Source organism: Hypanus sabinus, chromosome X1 (assembly GCF_030144855.1).
Source record: "Hypanus sabinus isolate sHypSab1 chromosome X1, sHypSab1.hap1, whole genome shotgun sequence".
NCBI lineage: Eukaryota > Metazoa > Chordata > Chondrichthyes > Myliobatiformes > Dasyatidae > Hypanus > Hypanus sabinus.
This window is the reverse complement of record NC_082738.1, coordinates 34140120-34153210: the sequence shown is the minus strand read 5'-3', so window position 1 is coordinate 34153210 and position 13091 is coordinate 34140120. Positions and strand designations below refer to the sequence as shown.

The following is a 13091-nucleotide window of genomic DNA, read 5'->3' as shown; positions in this document are numbered from 1 at the left end:
TCTTAATAAAGACAAGTAGACACCCAATTATACTGTCAGCAGAATTTCAGATGGCAACGAGGAGACAAATAGGAGTGAGAGACAGATCAATTGGCTGAGTGGTATCACAACAACTTTGCACTCAATGTCAGTAAGACCAAGGAACTGACTGTGGACTTTCAGAATGGTAAGTCAGGAGAACACACACGATCTCTCATCAAAGAGTCAGTGATGGAAAGGGTGATCAGCTTCAAGTTCCTGGTGGTCATCATTTAAGAAGATCTAGCCTGGACCCAACATATTGATGCAATTACAAAGAAGGCATGACAGCGGCTACATTTCATTGGGAACTTGAGGAGACTTGGTATGTCACCAAAGACGCTCACTAATTTCTACAGATGCACTGTGGAGAGCATTAACAGGATGCATCACCAAATGATATGGAGAGTCCACTGCACAGGATTGGAAAAAGTTGCAAAGGATTGTAAATTCAGCCAGCTCCATCATGGGCAACACCCTCCCTACCATCAAAGACATCATCAAAAGGCAATGCCTCAAGAAGGCTATATCCATCATTAAGGACCCTCACCACCCAGGATATGACCTCTTCTCAACACTACCATCAGGGAACAGGTACAGGAGCCTGAAGGCACACACTCAATGTTTTAGGAACAGCTTCTTCCCATCCACTATCGGAATTCGGAATGGTGCATGAACCCATGAACACCATTTCAGCATTTTCCTCTCTTTTTGAACTTCTTATTTTTAATATGTTTCTTATTGTGACTTATTGCAATTGTTTTTGTGTATGGCACTGTATTGCTACTGCAAAACAACAAATTTCTCAACATGTCAGTGATAATAAACCTCATTCCGATCCTATAAATTTGTTGTTTAGTAAGATTCTAGGGCCATCAAATCCCCTAGACATAAGGTAAGTAAAATGTAAAATGTGTTCGGCAACAAGAATGTTACTTCTGTGGTGGAGATTCACCACTTTATGAATGGAAAACTCTCCTGATCTCTGTTTAAAGATAATATCCTATATCTCGAGGTTGTGACCACCTTATTCGGGACTCTCCAAATATCAGCAAAATCCTCATTGCATTTAGTGTGTCTACTCATTTTAGAATGTTTTAGGGTTCAATGAGATTCCCCCCCCCCCCCCGTTCTTTTAAACTCTAAATGACCTAACCTTTGTTGCTTCCCTCCATGGCAAGAACATCCTTCCTCCGGTAAGGAGACCAAAACTGTCCAAAATCCTTTATAACTGCAGCAAGACATCCTTGTTCTTGTAATCAAATCATTTTAGAATGAAGGCGAATGTGCCATTTACTTCTCTATTTGTTCACCTTAACATTGCTTTTGGCTACTAGTGTACAAGGACATCCCAGTCTCATTGTACCTTCCTTTTTCCCAATTAAATCACCATTCAGTATAATGTGTTTAGATAAATTCTGTTTATATAAGTCATTTGCAACTCCCCTGCTTTACCCACACTTTGCAAGAATGCTTTACACAGCAAAACTCTTTCTAGTTTGGTACAGACCTAATAACTGCTTCATAAAGCATTTTCTCCTGAGGGTACTGTGTGATAATCGGCAGTAAATCATTCTGCAGAATCTGTGCAGCTCCTAGTTGCTGTCGAATGTCTCTTGACTCATCCTCATATCTTAGATACCTGATAAGGTCCTTGATGCTTTCTGGAAAATAGGAATGAATCGTCATCAAATTTACTCAACCAAATAATGTTGATTTCAATTTCGCCAGTCCTTTTCACACCAGTGACTTTCACTGAGCCACTAAAGTGGCAACTTTTCTTACATAGACTTAGAAAGTAAACATTGGTAGGCTCATCACTATAACCAAACCCTCTTCTATTCCTATCCAGAAAGAATCCCTAGAATACAGAAGAGATTCATGGAGCAGAAGTTCAAGAATAATTTGATTGTTCTCTCAATGAACTGCCATAGGAATGGTAGGCCAAAAGGATCTATCTGTGCTGTATGAGTTCATCATTAAGCATAGCATTATAGACATACCGCACAGAAATAGGCCATTTGCCCACTATGTCCTTGCTGCCCACCAATCATCTGTCCATACCAATTCCATTTATCCGTACTTTGCCCATAGCCCCTGAAGCCTTGATGTGACATATTTCTTTTCTCCAATCCCCAGAAGACATGAGGCAAACTGCAAAGTTATTGCTGGCAAAATCCTCTGCAGGACAATTAATGGGCTGCAAAGCTATAGGCCCAGCAACCTGAGTGGTTCATTTAAGTCAGTTCTTCATTAGCAACTATTATTGTTACAAGTCATTAAGAAAGAAAACAGGAGTATTTTTACCCTACAAAATGGTGTGCACCACAAATGCTTTGTCAAGGAAATAAGAGAGATGTAGGCTTCAGTATCCAGTCATTACAGCAAGGAAAAGGACTGACACACTTATAATTCACAGTTTCGATTATTTAAAAACCACCCAAGTTTTGTTATCATTTCAGCTTCCCCTTCTGTAATCTGGTTGACTACTAAAGAGAATAGAAAGGCTGGATTAAACCTGCCCAAGGTACCTACTCTTGTGAGACACTGCTAGCACAGAATGATTGCTGGAATTCTTTATCGTAAAGACAGACAGAACTAATTTATGATGGCAAGCATGCCCTGATGCTCCCTAGTGTAATAAAGCACTCTGCATTTAAAACATGAGGAAAGCTCAGAATCCTGTCACATTAGCAGGGGCAACTTTTATGGAAGGGTTTGACTGGGTAGATGTAGCGAAGATGTTTTCAACTGCAGGAGCCCAGAACCATGGCCATAAATATGTTTAACACAAGTCACTAATAACTGCAATCAGGAACTAAGCAGCAATTTCAGCATTGACATTTGGAGGGTGGTCAAAATTTAAATTAAACTGAATGATGGAAACATGAAATTGTAGGCTATGAAAATAAAAATAAAACTGGTTAACACCAGCAATGCATTTGATGAGAGGGGTATGGCTACATGCAAGGTGCAACTAAGTCTCTGAACTCTGTGTTACTGCTTTTAAAATAAATGCTGGATTTGGTGATATTGATCTGAAGGTGCTTCAGAGGTCAAGAATGAAGCACAAATTTGATGGTTATGGCCATCACTTGTATCAAGTGTTACAAGAACAAAGAAAAGACAAAAGAAGTTGTGGTCATCTCATACTCAGACTAGAGATAAACAAAATTCCAATGATAACAATTGACCTATAAAATAGCCAGATTCAAGTGGTATGACACCTGCTACAAAAAAATTGAGAAACTTCTAAAAAAAATACAGAATCAGCTATACTACAATTACTGGAATATTTGATGATGATGATGATGTCAGCTCAGGCCTGAGAGGCCAGCATTGGCATTTTCATGCCTTACAAGGCGCGGAATGAAAGACTGTGTGGCGCACCACTCCTCACACAGACATTTCGCGGTATTTTTCTTTATTTTACGAAGTCAAGTTGCGAGCTCAACACTCAACCGGGCACGGATGGAAAGCGTACTTGGGAACGGCCCGAATGGATTCGAACCTGGGAACCTCCGTTAGGAGTCTGGCGCTGATGTCACTGAACAATTACATGCATACAGATGGTAATATAAAAATTATAAGCAAGCATTGACAAGTTAGACTACAAGGAAAATACTAGCAAAATAACAATTCTACATCCTAATCCAGCGTAAACAAGGAACTTTTAAATCACAGCGAAAATTGACTCACCTAAACAATCAGGCTCTTTGTGATAACTGTCTCCTTCCAAATATCCTAAGGCACTGCACGTTGCTAATAGTTCACTGTTCATTGTGCTCAACTCCACACAGTGCACTAGTTAAAACAGCAGAGGGCAGACGAAACCTGGAACAATTTAACACCCAGGGTGGGTGGGGAAGAAAAGAGGGTGATATTTTTGCAAAGGCTGGGGGAAGGAGTGCAGAGAGAAAAAAAATCACTGTATAGAGCAACACTGTGCAGTAGTACGGGGGAAAAACCAGGAGGGAAAAGCATGCAATTATGCAAAAAAAATGTCCCTGTTCTCACACTCTTGCAGATACAAAAGAGAGCAATACATAGCAATGTACTAATGGTGAAATGAATTCTTGGACTCAACACACGCTGCTCTCCAGAAATCTTCACTGTGTTCTGACAGCAGAAGGAAGGTCTTGAGGCCTTCTTAGCTACAATCAGCCTGCAGAGTAAAGACAAGACTTAATATCCCAAAAGAAAAATAATCACTACTATATAGTCACAGAACATTACAGCACAAAAACAGGCCCTTCAGCTACCTAGTATGTGCCAAACTGTTATTCTACCTAGTCCCATCAACCCACACCTGCACCATATCCCTCCATTCCCTTCCCATTCACGTACCTTTCAAAACTTTTCTTAAATGTTTCAATCAAGCCCGTATCCACCACTTCCACCGGCAGCTCATTCCACACTCACACCACCCTCTGAGTGAGGCACGCTGCCTTCTGCCATGCCCAACCTCAGCTCCAAGAGGAGGCTGGATTCAATTCTTTCCTCCCCACCTTCTACCCACACATGGCCAGCTGTACCTTTGGTTAGTACAGTGACAGAATTAATTTTGTACAAAATACCACAACCCCCAACTTCTCTGCACTGAGCCAACTGTAACACTCCAATTATCCAATATCTAATCACTGCAGAGTCGAAGATTCAAGTCTAGGATCATTCTGCATTCCACCAGACAATGCATTTAGCCACTGTGCATCAAGCAAACTCTCTTCTATCCTCCTCCACCATCTCTCTCTTGTGCAAGCTGAGAATTGTTACTAAAACAGACTTGAGGGCATCTGATTAACTGTACTTTTCTAACCACTCTGAAATGGGTACTGTTGAGAGGTTTAAAATTAATCAAATTAATGGGGCAGCTTGGCAGAGTCGTGCTATTACAGCGTCAGCAGCTGGGTTCAATTCCTACCACTGTCTGTAAGGAATTTGTACATTCTCCCCGTGATCGCGTGGGTTTCCTGTGGGTGCCCTGGTTTCCACCCATGTTCCAAAGACATACAGATTAACATGGGTGTAATAGGGTGATGTGGGCTTGATAAATAGATAAATAAATCTAAAGGGGTCTTTAGGGAAATGTTATAGTATGTCAGGTTTTATATAACATTTTAAACCAACTTAGTTCAATCCGATGCTAGGGTCTGAAATCTAAAAGCAAACTACAAAGGTACAAGAAGCTCAAGATGGCTATAGTAGATTGAAAAAATACAGTATAAGATATGACAGTGAAGAAACAATGGGTAACATTTTAAAAATACATTGCTCACAAGTAATTTATATCCCTCAAAGGCAAAAAAATATTCCAACAGGAAATGTAGTCCAGTGATGACAACCAAGAGAAGTTAAAACCACTATTAGATCAAAGGAAAAGGTTTAAGCAACACACACAAAATGCTGGAGGAATTCGGCAGGCCAGATAGCATCTAGGAAACGAGTACAGTAGACATGTCAGGCCAAAACCCTTCGGCAGGACCTGTCGAAGGGTTTCAGCCTGAAACATTGACTGTACTCTTTTCCAAGATGCTGCCTGGCCTGCTGAGTTCCCCAACATTTTGTGTGTGTTGCTCAGATTTCCAGCATCTGCAGATGTTCTCTTGTCTGTGAATGGAAAAGGTTTATAACTTTATCCAAAAAAAAACATAAGGGAAAGAATAAGGAAAAATTAAGAACTCAGCAAAGAAGGATCAAGGTATTGCTAAGGAAAGGGAAACTAGGACATGAAAATAGGTGAGCAAAGAACACAGAAACTCACCATCTATAGATGTGTAAAGAAGAATAAAACTGTGGAAAGCTTAATGTGAAACCTTTCAGATTGAGATAAAAAGTAATCACATTGTAGAGCAAGAAAAGCAGAGGATTTACACAATAATTTTATCTCTGGACAAAAAAGTCAGAGAGTAGGAAAGAAAGCGGTCATTTCTGGGTTGGGAGACACCCTCGTCAGCTGTGTGGCATTATAGGGACTGGCGTTGGGGGTACTGGCTGTACAGAAGCTACAGCAACAATTTGAATAAAGGAATCACATGTAATAGATGCAAAGATCAGTGGAAGCATAGGTTATGAGTATGATGCAGAGAGCTTCAGCACTTAAGAACGCACAAGGACAAAACAGTTGGGATATAATACGCAAAAAAGTGAGGTCATTCCTTTGGTAGTAAAAGGTGGTGTTTTCCAAATGGTGAGAGTGAAAGATGGTGGTGTCCAGAGGGTCCTTATACAGTAAAGCCTCAACATTCATGTTGGAGACATCCTAGAATGGCTGAAAATCCCAAAGGGCGCAATTACCATTTATTTTACCACTGACCCTGGAAGATTACTTTGCAAGAAGTGTTTGCAGAGCTGAACAAAGCTTTTAATTTTTCGGAGATTTGCCCCAAATCCTCTCAAGCTGGAAGTCTTGTAGTCTGCCTCCTCCCTGAAATCTTTAACACCCTTAAACCTATTAACTTCTGCTTTAAACATACCCAATGACTTGGCCTCCACAGCCATCTGTGGCAATGAATTCTACAGATTCATCACCCTCTGGCTGAAGAAATTCCTCCTCATCTTTGTTCTAAAGGGATATCCTTGTATTCAGAGGCTGTGCCCTCTGGTCTTAAGACTCCCCCACATCTACTCTATCTAAGCCTTTCAATAATCACCTTCTAAATTCTTCTAAATTCCAGTGAGTAAAGGCCCAGAGTCATCAAACACACCTCATATATTAATCCTTTCATTCCTAGGATCATTCATGTCATGTGCTTTTGTGATATCATTCTGGAGGAACGTTGTCTCATTTTTTAACTGCATTCCATTTGTGGTTTCTAAATGACAATAAACTGAATCTGAATCTCAATCATTCTCGTAAACCTCTCTCTGGACCTTCACCAGTGCCAGCACATCCTTTTTTAGAAACAGTGCCCAAAACTGCTCACAGTACTCCAAGTGTGGTCAGCTTTATAAAACCTCAGCAAATACGAGAAAACTGTGCCAGGAATCATCTGGGGGCTCAGAACTCTTTGGGTTTAATCACATCCTCATTAGTAGAACAGAAGGTCTCATCAGTACTGTAGTGGTGGATTTCAACCCAGATTTAACAAAAGGGTTTACTGTACAAATGCTAGCATCCAGGTACCAGTTAGGAAGGTGAGCTTCAGTACATGAGATGGCTTGCTCAAATTATATAAGCTGCTGGTGATACTTGGGATATCCCCGCCTAAGGAGAGATACACTTGTGATAGAGAGGCAGGGATATCCCTTTTCCAGGGATATTGTTTTACCCTTCAGGGGACATCAAGCAGACTGAGCCTATACTCCCTAGCGTTCCAAAAGGAAAGGTAATCTCTTTGAAAAATAGAACATTTTCACAAGGGTTGATAAGGTAGTTGTGCAGTTGGTGTTTCAGGACAGGAACGAGGAAAAATGTCTACATCAAGCAGGTGGTAAATCTTTGGAGTTCTCTAACCAAGAGGGCTGTCAAGTAAATTCATGGCTGGGAAATCAATAGATTTTTGGATATTAAGGATTCTAAAGAAGTGAACGGATAATAAGGTTATTACAGGAAAATAGCACTGACATAGATCAGTTATTATCCTACTAAACTGTGGCCAGAATATTCTCCATCTGTCAGCTGCACGTCTAATAGGTCTCGATTTTGACCAGTGATACGAGAAATTCGAGGCTGCACTTAAAAATAAACAGCTCTTTGAAGAACATAAGAACATAAGGATCCATTGCGGATCCTTCATTCACCCCAAGTGTCACAACTGCCCTGCGTGAGGCGAGATAACACTATTTTTGTTTGATATTATCATTGTCAGGTTTTGCGATGTTAAAGGTGCTGTAAATTATTAACGAATCATCTTTAAAATCTCCCACAAGTTAATCTAGTTGGAAATCAGAATCAGGTTTATTATCACCGGCATGTGACGTGAAATTTGTTAACTTTTACAATTAACCATAAACTTTAACAAACATAATATTAATATCATAAGAATTTGTTACTCAAATGAATTAGCTAAAATTAAGAACAGAGCAATAAATTAATTGTCAATACGATTGCAATTCTTTGTGAAACGTTTGTAGCCCGGACAGTGTCGTTTGGAGAACTCCAGAGCCGCCTCATCAAGAAAACTAAGCGACCGATTTAAGGAAAGGACGCTAAACTCACCAGATCCCGTCCTAAGTTGGTCTCAAATATCTTTAAATATTTCATTTAAAAATTGCATCTATTTTTAGAAAAATTCGAACATGCCGCGAAACTGCCGGCGAGCGACCAAACTCCCGCCAACTCCTGGATCACTGAATATGTTCGCCGGGGGGGGGGGGCATATGGCGAGCCTAACACAAAATTAAAATACACACACAAAAGAATCAATTGAGTAAAGAAAACTCTATAATGTACTATATTTAACAATATCCTTTTCCAATCAACTTATAGAACGACGTTGCAAACTAATGCAGAGGGTACATAAATTAATTAGATCACCCCACTCGTAGAGGATTAAAGCAGTCCAGTCGCCCGCTAATCCAGCAACAACACAAAGCAGGATAAATTTTAATGAATGAGTAATCAATATATTTTTCGGACCTTTTGTGATTTATCTCATATATTTTGAAATGTCTTACCGCGAATTTTTATTTTGTTCTGGTGATGAGTGACCTTTAACCCCATGAGGGGGCATCGGCTGTCTGAAGATGCACGGCGGGCGATCTATTTCCTTCGGTCGGGTTGCATGTATCTTTATTGGGATTTGAAAGGGAAAAGACAGGCGGTGCCTTTACCAAAAACAAATCATTCTGTGTTTTATAGAAGCATCGTTTATTTTAAGTTGTCACCATTAAAATTATGTACATTGGTTCCGGTAAAAAAAAGTCTATTGTTCTCGTCTGCTTTGCCAATAGATTTTGTGCGGGTGGAATTCTCTTCAGTTCTGCTTCCTTCTCTTGTAAATGGTTACGACTTTTATTCCAACTTCGTAATTTGTGGTTACACATTGGGTTCTACATTATAATATGTGGACAATTTTTTTATATCAGTCACGGTGGCCGAGTGGTTAAGGCGTTGGACTCGAAATCCAATGGGGACTCCCCGCACAGGTTCGAATCCTGTTCGTGACGAGGCGTTCTTTTCATTTAAACTGTCACAATCGATATTTGGTTCATGTTTTAACACAACGTTCTACACTGATTAACGTAGAACAGCTTGAATATTTACAGCTTTACAAACAAAACATGAACGATTCCAAAAGGCCCATCAGTTAAATATCAAAACCAAAAACGTCTACTCGTCATACTCAGCACTCTCTTGTTTATTCTCTAGACACTTAAACAATCTTGTGTTTCATTGTTCATACTCTATCGCAAGAACAGCAAATGCTGGGTTTTCGCGAGAGTTGAGGCTGGCGGACGGGCGGCTGAAGTGACAGCCCGAGAGGGACATCTGCTAAGGCCAAGATGAATTCAACACACGCCCATGCTGGAGAGAGTGCCAGCTTTCAATTCAAAGATTCCTTAACTAATTGTTTGCAGGCTAAACGAGATTTAGAAACAGCCATCAATAATATCATTCAGGCTGAAAAGGAAATAAAAGCAAACAGCCATGAGGTAAAATTCCAAATTCAAATGTATCAGCCGTCATATGGAGTGCCTGCGGAGTCGGGAAGTTTGTCACTTGGAGCAGATTGACCTTGTTCAACAGCTGAAGAAGGAATCCCTGCAACTGCAAATTCAGCAGCTCTGTTGGCTGCTTGATCAATTCAATTGCCTTATTCATCAATTGGAATATCCCCAAAATAACCATTCAACAAGTGAAGTACAGCCTGCCTGGAGAGAATGAAGAACCTGGCCCTGAAACCAGAAGAATCTCCAATCCTGAGTTTTGAAGCAGATGTCCCTTCACTCCGCCAAGCCATTACAAGCTTTGGGGCCATTAAAACTACGGGTTCAGAAAAGGACTGCAAGAGTACTTGTGGCATGTCAGTTGATCTGGATTACTGCTTTGTACCAATGCTAGCAAAGAAGACACTCCCCAATGGTAACGAATGCCCACTTGCTGACTGACTGGGTAGCCCTCCTGTGAAGTGGATGCCATTCCTAAACGTAGACTATCCACTGAAGCCGCTCAGCCAGACAGCATCAAATGTTCGAGCTTGGGAATGTCAACTTGACCACTCGCTGTCTTTCAGTAACCAAAAGAGCAATCCAGCTCAGAACACCACTATTCAACAATCCACTCAAACCACCAGCATCTGTAATCTGGTACCAAAGGACCCAGACTACTACAAAGAGCAGACCTGGGGTGATCAACGGGGTCTTGAGCACTGGCTGCTTACTAGCAAACTGAAGAATGAAGCTGCAGAGAAGAATGAAGCTACAGAGAAGAAAACTGCACATCAATGCATGAGTTCTGCCTGTGAGGTCCAAGTTGATCTTAATTACTATAAATTACAGGCTTGGAGGCATCATCAGGGCCTTGAGCACTGGCTCCTGCCTGTTGAACAGAAATCCAAACCTAGCAAGGAAGCTCCTGCACGTGAATGTTCTGAATCATCCGGTAGTTCTTCCAGTTTTGAGCTAATAGAGCAGTTTGACATGGAGATTGTGGACCAAGATAAGAAAGAACTGAGGGCACTCACTGGAAAAATTAGTGGCTCCAATGTGAAGCACACACATGCTGAAAAATTGAGTAGCAGCAATGATGAAGATAAGTGGAAATCCATAACTCAACCTTTCAGAGAGAAGTTTATTTCCAGTGAGTGGCTTATGCCTAGCAAGTCTGAATCCTGTGTCAGTTGCTGTGGTGAAAATTCAGGTGTGGAACATATTGTGAATAGAGTAAAAAGTAACAGATAAACTAATGATTTTTTCATGTTCTATACAATTGCAGTAAGCAGCACCCATACATTATCAATAGAGCAGAAAAGGGGTCAAGGCAGGGGGCTTGGGATGGACTTTAAAAGGTACTGTTCCATATAACCCATATAAATACAGATGTTGCTTCAGGACTATGCAAGTTCCCATAGCTACATCTTTGATATGGACCAAGCAAGTGGAATAAAAAGTTATTCAATGGTAGTCCAAGCTCAGCATTCAAAAAACTATTTTTGATTAAAAGTATTTTCAAAAACCTATTTAAATTCAAAACACCGCTAAAATTATTTTATAGCTGATAAAAATCAATAATTCTCACTTTGATAAACCTTTAGGTTAATTTAATAAATTACAATTACCACATTAAATTTGGACTCCAACATTGATCTACATATTTTGAATCATATTTTATGATTGGTACACAATGAGTTTTGATTCCACACATACCAAATTCCCTAGAGTGAATAGCTTCTATAGATATATTGTGATATCATATCCACAAAATATAAAAAGCATCCAAAGAGAAAACAGTATTAACAGGAAGGCAAGAATTGCCAAAGTATTTTAATTTTTATTCACTTTTTCTCTGCCCTTTAATGCGGCATGGTAGCAGAGCAGTCAGCGCAACATCATACAGAGCCAATAATTAGGATTCGATTCCCAGTTCTGTCTGTAAGGAGCTTGTATGTTCTCCCTGGGACCACGCGAGTTTCCTCCGAAATTCAAAAAACACATACAGGTTAGGGTTAGTAAGTTGTGGACATGCTACGTTGGCGCTGGAAGCGTGGCAACACCTGGGCTGCCCCCAGCACATCCTCAGATTGTGTTGGTTGTTGATGCAAGCGATACATTTTACTGTATGCTTCAATTTACATATGACAAATAAAGCTCATTATATCTATAATAAAGTGAAATAAGAGCAGTTACACATAATGGGTTGTAAATAAGGTTGTTCAGTTCTACCAATTTAAGCAATATGAACACTGTGCACTAAGCATTTTTGTATGTCCTTTCTCCACTTGCCTTCAAACTTCATCCCTTAATACATCTAACCAATGTATTCTAAAATGTTGGTGTTATTTCTGTCTGTTACAAATCTTCATTATGCATGCTTCTTTTGCTTTCCATTCTAAATTTCTTACATTGTTATGGCCTGCATAATAGAAGAAATGCATCTTGCAACAAAAGACAACATGCCCTTTGAGTTCCTAATGCTCACTGTACCTGCACGTAACTTTTCAAGGACAACCAGGTCCATCTGAAAACCAACACATTTTAATCTCATTTCAAAAATACTCATCTTCTCACCTTTCTAATTTTCTCATCTAAAGTAGATGACCAGACATTTGCCATGTCCTTTCATACTCACTTAGCTTGTTCATTTCCCCAAACCTCTGTATCCTACTCACAGTCCACACTACCATTGAGTTTTGTACCATAAGTAAACTTGAATACATTCGATGCCATCATCCAAATTGTTGACGGATTATAGATAATAACCCCTGCAGCATCCCAATAGTTACATCTACCTAACCCAAATTTTTTGTCCTTTAATGAATCCTCAGCCCACACCAGTATATACTTCCAATATCATACCTGGTAATCATACCCCCCCCCCACCCCCGCCGATCTTGTGTGACAGCTTATCAAAAGCATTCCGAAAGGCCAAATACTTGCCAACTGGTTCATCCTTATTTGCGAGTTAACATCTTCAAACCTGTTCAACAGATTTGTCAAACATTATTTTCCTTTCATAAGTCAATGTTAACTCTACCCAATCCAATTATTGTTTTCCAAGTGGCCTGTCCTCAATATTAGATTCCAGCATTTGCCCTTTGACTGATGTCAGACCAACTGGTCCGTAGTTCCCCATTTTAGTCCAAAAGACCGTAAGATATGGGAGCAGAATTAGGCCACTTGGCCCATTGAGTCTGCTCCACCATTTCATCATGGCTGATCCATTTCTCTCTCAGCCTCAATCTCCTGCCTTCTTCCTGTATCCCTTCATTCCCTGACCATTCAAGAATCAATCAACGTCTGCCATAAATAATTCCAATAACTAGGTCTCCACAGCGCCTCTGGCAACAAATTACAGGTTAACCACCCTCTGGCTTCTTGAAGAGTGGAGTGACCTTTGCAATCTGCCAGTCTTCTGGAACCATTCAAGAACCTAGTACCTCCACAATCTCTTCAGCCACCTCTTTCAGAACACC

General features: G+C 40.3%; 1 protein-coding gene, 1 non-coding gene and 1 pseudogene across 3 annotated transcripts in view; 2 read left to right on the top strand and 1 right to left on the bottom strand.

Annotated features, from left to right (window-relative positions):
- Window positions 1-8306, bottom strand: part of timeless (timeless circadian clock) — a 78626-nt gene extending 70320 nt beyond the window's left edge. The window contains exons 1-3 of one of the 2 annotated variants that reach the window (XM_059956315.1): window positions 8177-8306; window positions 3718-4183; window positions 1529-1682 (exon numbers count right to left, since the gene is read on the bottom strand). In XM_059956315.1, the coding sequence (XP_059812298.1) occupies window positions 1529-1682; window positions 3718-3799 (236 nt within the window). In that variant the 5' untranslated portion in view covers window positions 3800-4183; window positions 8177-8306. Of the gene's footprint in view, window positions 1-1528; window positions 1683-3717; window positions 5498-8176 lie in introns of those variants that run through there. The other variant, XM_059956314.1, reaches the window with a different exon arrangement.
- Window positions 8307-8639: 333 nt separating this feature from the next.
- Window positions 8640-12425, top strand: LOC132384800 (nuclear receptor coactivator 4-like; annotated as a pseudogene).
- Window positions 9045-9126, top strand: trnas-cga (transfer RNA serine (anticodon CGA)). Its single transcript has one exon. It is a non-coding gene; the product is annotated as a tRNA-Ser (tRNA).
- Window positions 12426-13091: the final 666 nt, after the last annotated feature.